The 14,870-nt window shown below is 48.6% G+C and overlaps 1 protein-coding gene across 2 annotated transcripts in view; it reads right to left on the bottom strand.

The window, feature by feature from the left end:
- The window catches only part of adgrv1 (adhesion G protein-coupled receptor V1), a 67,439-nt gene that overhangs the window by 19,919 nt on the left and 32,650 nt on the right, over nucleotides 1-14,870 (bottom strand). For both annotated transcript variants that reach the window (XM_055511104.1, XM_029163442.3), the window contains exons 55-88: nucleotides 14,579-14,783; nucleotides 14,359-14,505; nucleotides 13,977-14,232; nucleotides 13,666-13,868; nucleotides 13,395-13,571; nucleotides 13,134-13,316; nucleotides 12,859-13,038; nucleotides 12,324-12,488; nucleotides 12,104-12,224; nucleotides 11,889-12,012; nucleotides 11,661-11,799; nucleotides 11,358-11,543; nucleotides 11,048-11,283; nucleotides 10,758-10,906; nucleotides 10,464-10,662; nucleotides 10,167-10,386; nucleotides 9,814-10,053; nucleotides 9,570-9,719; nucleotides 9,260-9,480; nucleotides 8,889-9,171; nucleotides 8,659-8,802; nucleotides 8,321-8,492; nucleotides 8,096-8,231; nucleotides 7,448-8,004; nucleotides 7,107-7,367; nucleotides 6,727-6,844; nucleotides 6,465-6,636; nucleotides 6,095-6,337; nucleotides 4,984-5,391; nucleotides 4,667-4,839; nucleotides 4,326-4,572; nucleotides 4,070-4,209; nucleotides 3,317-3,477; nucleotides 2,988-3,088 (exon numbers count right to left, since the gene is read on the bottom strand). In XM_055511104.1, the coding sequence (XP_055367079.1) occupies nucleotides 2,988-3,088; nucleotides 3,317-3,477; nucleotides 4,070-4,209; nucleotides 4,326-4,572; nucleotides 4,667-4,839; nucleotides 4,984-5,391; nucleotides 6,095-6,337; nucleotides 6,465-6,636; nucleotides 6,727-6,844; nucleotides 7,107-7,367; nucleotides 7,448-8,004; nucleotides 8,096-8,231; nucleotides 8,321-8,492; nucleotides 8,659-8,802; nucleotides 8,889-9,171; nucleotides 9,260-9,480; nucleotides 9,570-9,719; nucleotides 9,814-10,053; nucleotides 10,167-10,386; nucleotides 10,464-10,662; nucleotides 10,758-10,906; nucleotides 11,048-11,283; nucleotides 11,358-11,543; nucleotides 11,661-11,799; nucleotides 11,889-12,012; nucleotides 12,104-12,224; nucleotides 12,324-12,488; nucleotides 12,859-13,038; nucleotides 13,134-13,316; nucleotides 13,395-13,571; nucleotides 13,666-13,868; nucleotides 13,977-14,232; nucleotides 14,359-14,505; nucleotides 14,579-14,783 (6,817 nt within the window). The remainder of the gene's footprint in view (nucleotides 1-2,987; nucleotides 3,089-3,316; nucleotides 3,478-4,069; nucleotides 4,210-4,325; nucleotides 4,573-4,666; nucleotides 4,840-4,983; nucleotides 5,392-6,094; nucleotides 6,338-6,464; nucleotides 6,637-6,726; nucleotides 6,845-7,106; nucleotides 7,368-7,447; nucleotides 8,005-8,095; nucleotides 8,232-8,320; nucleotides 8,493-8,658; nucleotides 8,803-8,888; nucleotides 9,172-9,259; nucleotides 9,481-9,569; nucleotides 9,720-9,813; nucleotides 10,054-10,166; nucleotides 10,387-10,463; nucleotides 10,663-10,757; nucleotides 10,907-11,047; nucleotides 11,284-11,357; nucleotides 11,544-11,660; nucleotides 11,800-11,888; nucleotides 12,013-12,103; nucleotides 12,225-12,323; nucleotides 12,489-12,858; nucleotides 13,039-13,133; nucleotides 13,317-13,394; nucleotides 13,572-13,665; nucleotides 13,869-13,976; nucleotides 14,233-14,358; nucleotides 14,506-14,578; nucleotides 14,784-14,870) is intronic.

The following is a 14,870-nucleotide window of genomic DNA, read 5'->3' as shown; positions in this document are numbered from 1 at the left end:
TAAGGCCTAGCAGCCATTTTGCTGTTGATAATCATTTGAAGCAGGGTCCTAGCAGACATCCAGGGGCAGGAGTCTTAAGCAGTTTAGGGACAAACAACATGGGAACATACTGCTGAAATCAACACAGGGATCGTGTGAAGCAGCTCGCTCTTCACCTGGAGACAAGGGGGAACCAGGACATACTGGAAAGAGGGGCACACTGGAAAAATGTATTGGGTGAGATTAAAAGAAGGAAGATAAGCCTCGTGCTTCCTTCTCTTTACTTCCCCTATTGTGTTTTCTTATTTCATTTCCAAACATTTGCAGGGATAAGCGTAGATTAGGATCAGGCAGGCGCGTTCTCTGACATCAACCAGAGAAGCAGACGCACTAAATTTCTCCCTTGTTTATTTACTTAACGATTAGTTATGATGGAAACAGATAAACTTCCTCAGGAAAAGAGTCACTGGCTATATTTCGGAAGGCCCGTGTTGATCTTAAGTTCTGCACACAAGGACGGAGTCAAATCCGACGTTACGCAATCCACTCAGGCCCCTTCCTGAAAACAGCAAGCGGGAACCTTAAGGAAGCCTGACGGCAGGAAGTGACGGAGAATGGGACCTGTGAATGCTGGAGGCAGCCCAGAGCCAACAGGAAATCCTCTATGAGTGGAAGTGAAACGTCACCTCACCACTTCCCAGAGCCTGGAACAGGGCCCCGGGACCGCGGGAGCGTGTGGGATTGTGGAGGGCTGCGTGATGACAGTGGAGGAGAAATTGAATTGTTTTGTTTTCTGCAGAGATGGAGATGAGATCGTCCACTCCCACATCTGCCTGGTGAAGTGTAGCTGTGCACATGCACCTTCAGCGGGAGCGCACGGCTCCTCCATTAGCAACAAACCACGAACTCTGCTCTTGTTTGTTAATAACACAGAAGTGACGTCATCCTGCTCTCAAGGAGATCGGAGAGATCAGAGGCCTGTAATTAAGTCACAATTTCTCTCTAATTCTCTTAAATCAGTAGGAAAAGAACTAATGTTTCTAAAGGGCCTGGAAAAATGCAAAGCATCAGCCACTTAGATGCGTTTCGCTGGAGGCTTGTGTCCAAAAGCAATTTGTCACTTTGCTGTTTCTCCTGTCATTGAGTTATGGGTGGGTAAAATGGATGCAGACTTATTATGGCAGCCTCTGTTCCATGGAGGCCCAGCAGCACTGCACGAATACTGATCTAAGAGTTTAGCGTGGGCTCTTTTGCTGCAAGTCAAATTCAGTGTCTTTTATTTAAAGAATGTATAGTATAATATTTAGGAAGAAAAACAAATTTAAATTTCGTTAGGAGGAAAGCTTCAAGCCTGTTGGCTGGTGTTTGGCAGCACAACCAGCTGATACGGCAACAACAGGATAATGAATGGATTTTCATTTTTGGATCATGCCTCAGGACCCTGACGATAAAAGCAACATTACCTCCACTATATGTAGTCTGGCTTCTTCCAGTGCTTCCCTAATAACAGAGCTGGTGTAGATTAACCGTATGCCTGGTACCTCTTAATGATGTTAAAAGATTTGCCACAGTAAATATTCATAATCCTGTTACCCTAGTTTCCTACCCAGCGATATGTACCTCGAGGCCAGTGGAGTCTCCGTCTTCTCCATCTTCTCCTCCAGCTCCCAACTCTTTCACCAAGAAGAGGGATATTATTCTAATTCCTTCGAGTTGACTGTAGCTACCGCAGAGAGAAATAAATCAAACGGGCAGCTTTGATTTTCTCCCCACCGAGGGCCGCATGGAAGACTAATTACAGCTCAGCCTCCACAGACGGAGAGTCCTCTCTGTCAGAGGTGGTGAGCTGGACCGGACGGTTCCAACCAGATCCATACGGTAAGTCCAGATTTCTGTCACTAATTACGTACGTGCCATTGTATATGTAGACTTCTTCTTCCTGACACAAATTCTTCCCTAACCACTGCACGTACATGCAGTGGAGTTATCAACTACAACATTGGCAGTTTTTGAACCAAATAAAGAAGCAGCCCAAAGAATAACAGACAAACAAATCTCCTCCCTGAGGTTAACATAAACAGAGCGAGGGTGTTTTATGTTTTCTGATGGCTGACTAGAAGCTATCACTGTCAGAAGAGCACAGCGCTGACGTCAATTGGTCTATTTTAATTCAACGCAACCATTACTCCCAAAAGATCCCCACAGAGGCAGAGGACCGCTTAGAGGTCGCATCCTAAAACCACAGCTTGCGTCTGCATAGGCCTCCTCTTTGACCGTCTGGAAGTCAGCTGGGGCGTCATCCGCTGGCCTTGAGAGGGAGGTCGAGGAAAGGTGGTTTTCACAAACGACGGCAGAATCTGAGAATCCAACGCAAAACCTTCAGACAGATACTACTGTACATGGCAGGGCGGAATTTTCCATGGCAAGCGATTTCAGGTTCAGGGGATCTAACTGGGCCATAAACAGCTGGAGCCTGAGGTGGCTAGCCCCAACAACAGTCTGATTTAGTAGGGGCTCATGTTTGTCAACCGAAGAGAGGGGAGACCGGTGGAAAATTACCAGTCCCGCACTCACACACACACACACACACACACACACACACACACACACACACACACACACACACACACACACCTTCGCCTGGCTCACCGCTTAGTGGACAGCTTGCGTTTTTTAATGGATGAGGGCACGAGGAGCATGGCTGCGTTGTCAGGACGCAGGGAAATGCAGCGATCTGTGTGATCTGTGCACCTTTCTAAGAAAGTACTCGTCGCCAGTAATGTGGCCGGCATCGCGACGAACACCGCTGCTTGTCACGCACGGAGCTGCACGGAGCGAGAGGCCGGTTGACGTTCACGTTTTAAATGCACATAGAACCAGCAGTTGTGACAAGAGGTGAAACTCAGCAGAAAGGGTGGAGGTCAGAGGCCCCTCAGGGGGTGAGAGACGTTCATGAGTGGTCCGGACAGTAAATGACCCCCTCAGTACACGGAAGGAGCTTGTATTACCTGGGCTCCAAGGCAGCTCACCATCATGTGAGTGAGCAGTTTGGCAGCAAACATGGGAAAACGGGAGCACAGCACGTGGGATATGATGGCCAACGCAAAGCCTGAGGAGGAGGGAAAAACATGGACGCAGTATTAATAAACTCAGCAGTGATTTATGCAAACCAGTGGTGCCTATTTATACCAGTATGGATAAGGAAGATTAATGTGTGGGGGTGGAATGCAGAAGAGAGATAGGAAAGCAGGCAAGTAGGCAGACAGGAAGAAAACAACGAGAGAAACGAGTGGAGTGTGTGTGTGTGTGTGTGTGTGTGTGTGTGTGTATGTTGTACCTGAAATGCAAATAAACCCAGAGGCGTAAAAGGCCTCATTGTAGGTCGCAAGCGTGGACAACTCGGCGTAGGCCGTGTAGATGGACAAGTGGGAGCAGGCACATTCCACATAGTTCCCACTCTCCTTCACAAGCCTGCAGTACTGACCATCCGATGACCAGCTAGCGGCGAAGGGGGAGAAGGGAAGATGCTGCTGTTAAACACCCAACAAGGAAACAGGAAACAGGGTAGAGCATCTGGATGCTCGGTGGTGCTTTGGCTCCTTGAAGCCATCAGAGGTACAAAACAGAACAGAACATCTTAATCGTCTTTGCGCTGGATTCAGGGGGACCACCGACCAACAGGTCGACTGACGGCTTCCAATGTTTTCATTCTAACCTTCCAGTCAGAACAACCCTGACCTTTCCTTGGCTCTTTTTTTTGTTTTTCTTGTTCTGGGACACATCCTTCAAGTAGCTGTTCCAGCTAAACATGCCAACTCCCAGCTCATAACAGCGTGTCCAGCCAAGTCCCACTCCACGCCCCAGGAATGTCCCCGAGAAAACCAGCTCATAGTGGGAGGATTGAGATTAACTGTTCAGTTATTAAACAATAAAATGTGACTTTCCCCATGGTCACAGAGAGGTCATACCTTCACTTAAGCTAGTTTCACTAGTGTTCTCAGTTACATATACACTAGAGGCGCAGAGATGAATTACTAATATATTTTGAGATTCAAGAAGCTTCATTTATCTTGAATGGACGTGCGTCTACCTGGCAGTGGTCTGGTTCCACAGGAGGCACAAAGACCGGCCTGGCTTCACTTGCTGACCAGTCGTATGGATGCGGTACACCACCTCATGACCAACTTCTAGGGGTCGTGACCCTCTGTCCTGGAGGCTGGTTGAAAATACCTGTACACAAACAACAACATCAAGAGAAAACAAAACAGAAAGGCAAGAGAGCCATACATGCGACTTTAGGCCAGAGCAACACTGCCCCCTGCAGGTGTCTTCCCTAACTATCCTACCTTCCCGTTCAGGGCATTGGACGTCTCATTGCTGAGGAACCAGTGGTCGGTTCGAAACTCGGTCAGCTGAATTTGGCTGAAGTTGCCACAGTCAGCAGACAGGGCTGCAGGCACGGGCAGCAGAGTGTCTGGCAGCTGGAAGAAGTCTCCGTTAGCGCCCCTGAATTTGTACCCATTGATTTCGGTGGGGTACGACCGGAGAGCAGAGATGGTCATATGTGGGCATGTTTCCAGAACAACCCTCCTACTGGAGAACAAACGGGAAAGAGCTCCGTGTTAATGCTGCTGTGGAAGCGTTTCGCTATGACAGACCACAGCGCGTCCTCTCTCCAGTCACTCACATCTCGCACTGGCTGTGGACCAGGAGGGAGAAGGCAAATCGCTCAGCCACCCCAGCGAGGTGGTTGAGGCCCCGCGTATCCGCTCTGCCGGGGTCGGCAAGGGCACACAGCAGGTCGTAGGTCAAATTACGACTGCTTTCCTGTAAAGGAGTCCTCTCGGCCTCCGTGAGCACCTGGTCCAGGAGAAATACGTGGAGAGAGACGCGGTGACAAGCAAAACTAAGAATGTGTGTAATATTAGTGATCTTGTGATATCTCATATTACTGTATGTCTTACATTACAGGTTCCTCTTTCTATTCAGCATCAACTCTCTCACCTTTTCAAACGCTTCGAGCACAGCTGTCATCTGCTCCCCAGTAAGAGTTCTAGTGACCTTACTGCTGAGTCCTTGCAGTGCCTGGTTCAGTACTTCTGCTTGAAGAGGCTGCTGTAATTGGTCCAGTAGGACCCACACGGCTTCACTTTCTGCGTCTGACACCAGGGTCACGTTGGCCAGGCCAAACCGGGGGTGCACCCTGGCTCCCCCGGTGGCGTTGTACAGCTCCACCTGGAAGCGTTTGGGAGTGGGCAGGGACGAGGCCAGTTGGGGCGTCAGGTAAATGTCCAGCGTAGCGTTACGTTGCCCCACGTCGAAGATTAGTTGACCCTCCTGTTTAGTAAAGTCCATCCCTGATTTAGCAGGCCAGACTGCAGAGGGACCCAGCGCTTCTTCTCTGGGTAGCTCCTAGAGGAAAGACAGGAGGATGCTCAGTAGAAATCTTTGTTTGACTAATAAAGAGCACAGCATAGTTCAGGGAGGAAGACATTGGGTTGTTAACGTATCCATCCATGCATTCATCCTGACCGCTTGTCCTCGTTGGGACGTAAAATCACTCCCAGTGACAGTGGTCAATCAATTAAACTGCATGTCTTTGGACGGTGAGTACTAGGGTGAGCACAAGCTCCATTATATCACCACGTCACACAACTTTTATAATTCTACCTTAAACCTTTGAAGGGCACGTTCCCATTTGATGAGATTAAAGGCGCCTCTTCCCTGCTGAACAAACAGCACAGCCTTACGCAACAAACCTTTAGACTTGCCACATGTTCGGATGTCACAGATGAAAGCGGATGACCAGACCATGGGCCCTGGTGGGACTTGTGTTGAGTGCACTAGACATTATTTTATGCTACTTTGATCTCCAATACAAAAAAACGTGCACCTCTGAGCTGTTTGCAGCTATGACATCAGAAAACAGAGGCGACAGTGAGATTAAAGGAGTCAGAGGAAGAAAAAACACTGTTGGCTTTGAACTTCCTTAGTGTCAACAGACGCTGACTTCTAACATACATATAATTTTAAAAACATGCATTACACATGTTTACATTTTGACCATTCCTAACTGTCCAGTTTTAATTACCGGTACTCAGTATCTGTCACTTACGAGCGTGCGGTAGTACACAGACGTGGCTGAAGCTGTGCTGGCTTGTCTGTAGACCTGGAGACTGAGGTTTGTGGCCGTTATGGTAGCGATGGGGAGTCGATGGCCCACAGCGAAGTACACAACGCCCCGAGGGTCGTCGCTCTCCGCCATTGTTATGTTCGCAAATCGGGCCGTCTCATTAATAGTCGCTCCAGTGCCCACCTGGAAAATCTCCACCAAGAACCAAAGCTGGTACTCGGGTTCCTACGGCACACGGGCAGACGGTTACTGTATGATTGCAGTAGTAACTAAATTCATCATTTAACTACGTTTGTAGATGATCTCATAAGCCGGGATTGGCTTTAATCAGACGCTGCTGCCTTTCGCTCACCTCGTCGTCCTGCGCCTCCAGAGTCAGAGCACAAAGCGTTTCCCCTCTTCTGCACAACGTAGATCCTGAGGTTTGAACAAGTTGTCTGCTCAGGTCCACTCCATTACTGACCAGGGTGGGAAGTGCCTTGTTGAACGTAACTCTCCAGGAGATCTGCACGTCCTCGAAGGCTCTGAGCAATAAATAGGATATATATGAATGAACACAGATCCATTCCAAGAATCCAGTTTGCTTTATTGAATATCATGAACTGTCTTTTTACCTGTTTTCTTGCCTTTGCAGGTAAAGGACGGCAGCTCTGTTCTTTGAATCCTCATCTAGTACTTTACCAATAAGGGAAGCGACACTAAACCCTACGATACCGTTATGGAAGTCACTCCCTTGTGTGAACAGTGGGAAGGACAAAAAGCAGAAAAAGAAAGATTTTTAAAAAATGAAATAAAAATGAATTCTTTGACATTTTCTTACAATCACACTGTCAACATCAGTGAAATAATCCAATATTGCCCATTTCACTGACTATATGAGTATAATGGTGAACACCAGTACAAATCTAGATCGCTGAATAATTTATCAAGATAAATAAAATATCTGTGGACAGAATTCGGTTTAATGTGCTGTGTCTAGAGTGAATAAACAAACCAAGGATAGTGATCTTGGCAAACGCTCCGAAGCCCTGGTGTGGATTGCCTGTGATTTGCGCCCCTCCTTCCGGATCACTGAGGTAGATGAAGAACACTTCCTGTCCCTCTGGCTCAGAGTCATCCAGGATGAGAAGTACGACCTGGGTCTCATTCTGACCCGCCTCCAGGGACACCGTAGTGGACTCTAAGCGGAAGTCCTGCTGCTCTTTTGCGAGGGCGCCGCCAGGTTCCGGAGTGAAGGGAGGTGCTTTGCTCCCATCTGGAGTAAAGTAAGCGAGTTAAAGCTCGGCTGTGACGAGATGAAGAAGGAAAAGGAAATAAAGCAGTGTAAACACATACCCCCATAGGCTTGAACCCGAACCTTCACAACCCCAGCCAGGCTGTCGGACCGACGCACCCTCAGAACCACCCTCCGCTCCTGCGCGGTCCCTTCCTCTCTGTCCTCGGCTACTTGGACCAGTTCAGGTCCAATGCTCAAAACTCCGCCGGTCACGTCGCTGGCCAGGATGGTGACAGTGGCCACGCTGTGCTGAGGGTTGAGGCGTGGGGAGGTGTCTCTCCACGCAGCGGCTTGAACGTCCGTCAAGTTGACATAGAAGTGCTCATCGGGCTCAGACAGAGAGTCGTCACGCAGGGAAAGGTGGAGGGAAGCGTTCATTTGCAGCGGCGAGTCAAAGACCACGCGGCCCTCCGGCACCGCCACAAAGTCCTCTCCGGCCTTCGCGCTGCCTGCTGTTGTTGCATAGGACACGTGGGTGGTATTGCTGTGAAAACCGTAGAGTCTCTGCACATAAAGCGTTATCGTCTGACTGTCCTCTGCTGTTTGTAGCTGGCGGGACTCGGGGGCAAACTGGTAAACCCCTAAAGGCTCCACTTCTGCCAGTGTGAAGCCCGGCCTGTGAAAGTGAGACTACATTAGATCAGCAATAAAAACATCAGTTAATAGTAATAAAATACAAACTGGCCACATTCTGATCAAACTGTTACCTGAGCTTGAAAGCACCACCATTGGCAGACTTGGCAGAAGTGAGATGTACAGCATAGGAAGTTGGCTCTAATGTATTAGCAATAGCTGTGAGAGACATAGCTTTACTCCTCTCTCCATGAGCCAGGGTCAGCGAACCTAAACCCAGTAAAGAATATATATTTATACAGACAGATCCTTATAAATATCTGAATTGAACACATCTTTGCTCTTTGTGATGGCCTCACCTGAGCCAGGGCTTATTGCTCCGCTTCTGAAGCCCGCCGGGACCTGTCCTGAAGGATACCCGGCTTCCCACTGCAAACTTATGTCCCCGAACAGCCCCGTTCGTGTTACCTTGGCCTCACATGCTCCTGTTTCCAGATTTGAAACCCGAAGCGCCACAGATGCAAAGCCAACCTGGCAACACAGGTGAGAGACAGGCGTTGACCAACAGCTCAAGGACTGGACTGGAATCTGTTTTACTAGTATAGCCCCGAGCAAACATCCTTGAGTGCCTTTGCCCCTCAAGTCATAAGAATATTAACAGGTCTGGACCTGACTCAGAAACTATACAAAACCTCACCTCTGAGCTGGCAGCTTGCTCGGGCACAGCCACTTTAGCAACGCTGGCCTCATGAAGGAGTCGAGGCAACGAGCCAAGGACGGGACTCTCCAGTCTAACATCAGTGAGCTCTGCTGTAAAGCTGTCCCCCACCGTCAAAAACGCCTACAGAGACGAGCGAAACCGCAAAGTAAATATGTACGATCCACAATTCCGCTGTCGCTGTTTGTGGTCAATTGGCCCCTTCCTACCTGGCTGTTGATCGGCACAGTGACAGCACTGAATGGCTGACCCTCCCTCAGGAACAGCCTTCCTTCAGCCTGTACTCCCAACACATCCCCGATGTCCATCACCTCACCGTCCTTCCGGCCTCTGAGCCTATAGCCCACGCTGGCGTTGCCAAACAGCCCAGCGAGGCGAGTCACATTCAGAAGGAGGGCTCTGGTGATCTGGGACTCTGACCCTGTCACCGTGACAGACTGCTGCTCAGGGTTCAGCGAAAAGACACCGTGTGGCTCGTCGTTAGCACGCACCCTAAACAGTGGACGAAGAATTAATTAAGATGACTATTATATTTGCACTTTTTATATATCCCTGTGAGTTGTTTGCATGTCATAATGACCTGATGATTGTCTTCAACAGGTTTGGGTCGGCATCCAGGGTAGCACCGCCATCCACAGCTGTGAGTCGGACAGTGTACAGCTCCTCCAGCTCTGGAACTGTATCGGGCATCAGGCTGAGGACAATGTCGGCCTCCCGCTGGCCTTCCAGAATCACCACCGCGCCCGCTGTAGCCAGGAAGTCGCCCGCTATGTCCGACTCGCTCTGTATCTGCCAGCGCACCTGCAATGGAACCAGTGACCACGGGTTGGTTCATGCACTGAAACACATATGACAAAAAAACACAACGGCGGGCGGTGATGGAATCTTACCGTGATGTTCCCCATGACGCCCTCTCTCCGTCTAACAAGCAGGGAGATGTTGAATGGCCCCTCTGCTTCGGTGGATTCATTGTAGACGCGCTCTTGAAGGGAGTCTGCTGCAAACAGGACTATGCCATTTGGGTCACCAAATTTCTCTATCTGAGAATGAACCCATGTGGAATCAACAGAGTGAGTGAGGGGCTGCTGTGACCTTCTAGCACCGCAGGCATGATACAGGGACACAGCTGATTACCTTCAGTGTTACAGAGCCAGCATGAGGATCGACATCCATTTCTCCAGACAAAATGCTGAGCTCTACGATAAACGTCTCCTCCACCTCCACTTCCCCGTGGGGGAGAATGCGCAGCTCTATGGTGTGAGCACTTTCCTCCCCATCCCTGAAGAAGAAGCTTCCGTTCACAGGGTCCCTAATGTCAGTATTGATCGCAGGAAGGGCCTCTCTGCTGTTAGGGCCGCGGATGAGCCAGGCGACCTGTGGAAGGTACAGTAACACAGGTCTGAATTATGTTGTCAAGGAAGTGACAGTAAGTCTTCAGTAAGTGAAAAAACGTTCATTTCTATTCAAGCAGGTGATGTTCCTCATACCGTTGCGTTGCCCACTAGGCCGCCTGCTCTCTTTACGACAAGGCTGAGTGGAAGAGTGGAGTTGGGGTTGAGCAAAGGGATGAGGGTCTCGTTGAGGAAACGGACCACGCCGCTTGGAGAGTCGCTCTTAGCGATGGTAATCCTGGTAAGTCGATGGGCGCCGAGAACTCCTCCATCTGTGGCACCGACCAGCACCACCTCAAAGGTCTCCGCATATTCACTGCACAGAGGGTTTCCGTATTAAAATGGTAATGGTTAAAGTTGATCCATTTCTTATTTTTTATTTCGTCCTCTCACCTTGCAACATCGTCTATAATTGTGATATTTATATAACTGGTATTCTGGCCATGGACAAACGTCACTGAGCCATTTTTCAAGATGTAGTCGAGGTCAGGGGTCGCACTCAAGCCTCTGGAAATAAACTGAGCTGAAACGGGTCCAAATGAACCTACTCTCCTCACCACCGGGAGCAATATACTCCCCACTTCCTCCTCAACTTTTAAAAAAGAAGAAGAAAGGGGGGTCAGTAAGTTTTCTTCTTTCCATTAAAGCAAAGACTGTAATAACCAACAGCCTTTAGTTAATTCTTACCTGTAATGTTTACGTAATCCTGCCTGAACTCCAGGACGCCTTCAACATTATCATTCTTTAGTATGACCACCATGAGAGAGCTGATGTTGCCTATGGTCGGAGGCTGGTCCAGCTGGAGGCCAGACTCTCTCACCATGTAGTCCACACCACTGGCCACCAGAGGGAGACACAGAACGAAGAGTCACTGGCAATCCAAGTTTTCCCCACACATCAACACTGCAAGTCTCTTAATTAATCTGTCCAACAAAGCTACTCATGTGCTCTTGTCCAGCGTATCACGCTTTATTCACCTGGCATTGACCAATGACACGTCAGTTAAGTTGAGGAAGAACATCTCAGGCCCCTCTGGAAGACTGTCATCCGTGACATTCAGTGCGAGTTGTTGCGACGTCTGTCCAGCATTAAAAAGCAGCTGTCCTGAAGCTGGTTTGAAGTCCGCTCCACTTACTGCTGTGTCGCCTGAGGTCTGATAGGCCACCCACACACGGCCCAGACTACCCAGCGAGCGGGTCACCGTCACATTAATCTGAGGAAAACAAGTGCAATGGTTTAGATATGAATTACATAAACTATATATCAATGCTATATTAATGCTCTCACCGTTCCTTCCTCCTCCGTTGCTCTAAGCTCACGCTGACTGAAGGAGAAAATGCCATGGGGGCTGTCACTGGCTGCCATTATGACCTTCGCCTGCCTGGCGGTGGGACTTATGTCCAGTCCCGGGGTAGTGGAAGTCACTACAAGCTGGTACTCACGGCGCTCCTCAGGAAGATCATCATCTAATGTCTGTCAGGCAAAGTTAGGGGGTTGGAGGGGGGGGCTTGGGTTACACACTGGAGATTACTCTGAAATATATTATGGGCTGGTAATTCTGTGCACAACTGAACTGAAGGATCTACGTACCTGCAGAATAATGGCTGCAGTCGACTGTCCGTCTCTGAAAGTCACAGTGCCAGAGGTCACTTCAAACTCAGAAGCAACGGCTGGAACCATATTCCAGGATATCTGGACGTCTCCAAACACACCCGGCCCTCGCACGAGGCTAAAGACGACACAGGCAATGAATAATGATCAGAATGCATTTTGTAGTACACAAACAGACTGGGTGAAGTTTCAGCTTGTCCATCTCACCTGACCACAGCGCTACCGTTGTAACCTCCCTGAGGTTCTCCAATGAGAACGAGGCTGGAGGACTCTGCTATTCCGATAATCCCCAGCGCGGCCTTGTTGGCCCTAATTGTGATTGTGGCAATGCCTGGTTGCCAGGTCAGACAGGGAAGATGGATTACCTTTTAGATATATTGAGTCAATGAAGACGCTAAACATTTCAGTCTATATTGGCTAACCATTTAAAGGGCTTATGACGGCACCACTCTCAGCGGGAACCAGCTGGACAGCAAAGTGCTCATCTCCTTCCAGGACAGAGTCTGCGAGGGCCCTAACCACAAAGGTCTTCACAGTGTCACCCTGTAAAATATGTAAAGACTTCAATAAGAAACTACAACATACTAAGTATATGTATGTATATACAATGAGGACAAACAATGGGAGTATTTCATTGTGTACCTCACTGAAGACAAGGGTTCCATTGAGAGGTGAAAGGTCACCTTTGGCCCGCTCTTCCAGCTGCCAACTAAGTGTCACCGCCCCTTTGCCCCCCGCACTACGCTGCACTGCTAGCGTTGCCACAGCAGCAGGGTCGTTCACAAACTCTGGCTCACTGACCGTAACCTTAGAGGAGACGAGAGCTGTTATACAGTACGATTATCTCAGACAGTTGAAGCAAGTGTGTAACAAGTATGTAACACCTGCTGGACAGAAGCATACGACTCACTGCAACAGCAAATTCACCTAAAGGGGCAAAACGTTGTCTGACACTGTTTTTAAATCTATGACAGTCTGATATTCCTGCTCACCTATTTCTCTAAATTAGACAGACAGCTTCATGATTTTGAACATTTATCAAACAGGAAAGAATAAATGACAGTGGACATTTTTAACAAAATATAGAAACAGGAAAAACTCCATTTCCATCAGTTGTCTCGTTGTTGTAGGTGACAAGTTGTAGGATAAAACAATTACAATAACATTTCAGATTCACCTCCAGTTGCTGAAATCCAAACTGTCCGAGAGGTGAGTCATTGGACGGAATAGTGACCGTCGCAGAGGGGACGACTCCGAGTCGAGCACCACCACTCACACTTAGCAGTTTCACTGTAAAATTCTCTGAAGACTCCACTTGTTCATCATCCAAGATGGTGATGGAAATTCTTGCTTCTCTCTAAAACAGAGAATCAAACAAACTAAAAGCTTGCAAAATGAGCTGTAACTTGTTAATAGCAACACTTTATAGGTTGCTGTGACATCTAAACGTACCTGTCCATCTTGAAAAGTAATATTCCCGGCAGCGGGGCTGAAATCGTTAAGATCAGCAGTGACTGGCCGAGCCTCCCAGTACAGGACCAGTCTTCCAGTCATGCCAGCGAGCCGCACCACGGGTAGATGGATGATGTTGTCTGGCGGCGGTACCTCATACGCCAGCACGCTGCCAGGGATGTTCTGTGAAGGGACGGTAACGCACCAGATCATATCACCCTTAATCCCAGGTCAGAGTCACGCAGATGATCCTATGCTCACCTCAGAAACATTGAACTGTAAAATCCCTCGGGGGTCGTCATTCTCCTCAATGGTGACCTGTGCTACCTCCATGCCAGGACGTTTCACACTCGGCTGCTGTGCTCCGAGGGGACCCCCTACCACCTCAACCCTGGTGATGTTCACCACCAAGCTCTCTGCTAGCTCTGGCACGTCATCCTTGGAATAAACATAGGTGCACACATAATAAGAGGCACCCTCATCCTAAAACAAACCACTGCAGTTGTTCCATTACCCAGTGGTTCATTCTTACCGGTAGGATTGTGACCGTGACAATGGCCACGGTAGCACCATTTATCATATTGATAGTGCCTTCTTTGGCAGAGTAGTCCATTCCTGCTGTAGCCTGGTTGGATGGAGGCAGGTACAGAGCTGGCCTGGTCTGGTAATGGACTGCAACCTCACCAAAAGAGCCCTGCTCTCTTACTATAGTCAGCGTCACGTTGACAGGAGTCCCTGCAGGTAAATCAGAGGATATTCAAAATGTGTATGTTTGAACGTATGGATGAATCATATTAGATCCAGTATAAATGCACATTCATTCCATTCAAGGCTAATCCTTACTCGAGGGTTCTTGTGTTTGTGTGAACACAGAGTCCACATGCCACCCAAGCACCCCGTAGGGAGAGTCGTTTGGTAGAATGCTGAGCAGGGCCTGTGCCCGCTGCCTGTCAACGCCTGCAGCCTGTCGTGGGTCCTGCAGCCCCTCTGTGGTGACATCATCGATGGTGATGGTGACGTTCTCCCTTAGCTCTGGGACATCATCTGCTACCACGGTCAGTGAGATGATGGCCTCCGACTGGCCCCCCGAGAATCGGACCTATGATATTACATTGTACTTTCAAGATTGATCAACTTGATTTTCGATCATAATATTAGTATATATTATTTAATGTATGTGTTCTTAGCTATGATCTAGTATCGTAGCACAGCAGCATTTACGTACCACTCCTGAAGTGGGGTTAATATCTGCCAGACTACCACTGGCAACCCAGTGAACCGTCACTGTGCCAAAGGTGCCTCTTCTCCTCTCCACTTTTAGGGAGATTAGATTATTTTGCATCAACTCCTCTACCTCCATAAACAGAGAATTCTGCAGAAGGGTAGTAGCAACATATTTAGTAACATACCGTATAAGCATATTATAAAGACGTCTGTCTGCTAACCTGAGCAAAGCCGATGATTCCATGCGCATCGTCGTTGGCTGGGACACTTACTGTCACCTGACCTCCAAATCCAATCTCAGCCCCACCCTTCGGATTCTTCAAGATGACCTTGAAGTACTCTTGCACCTCTGGTATGTCATCATCTAAGATACTCACTGCTAGTTCTAGCTCTCTGTCCCCTGGTGCAAAGTACAACTCACCAGAACTGAATTAAGATACATAAGGACAAAGTAAATTAATTTAGCTTTTTGAATCACAATCTAGCCAAACAGGGGCTTATAAAGACTGCGTG

Source organism: Betta splendens, chromosome 9 (genome assembly GCF_900634795.4).
Source record: "Betta splendens chromosome 9, fBetSpl5.4, whole genome shotgun sequence".
NCBI classification, from domain to species: domain Eukaryota; kingdom Metazoa; phylum Chordata; class Actinopteri; order Anabantiformes; family Osphronemidae; genus Betta; species Betta splendens.
Note: the sequence above shows the minus strand (reverse complement) of the source record. Positions and strands in the feature narration are given on the sequence as shown.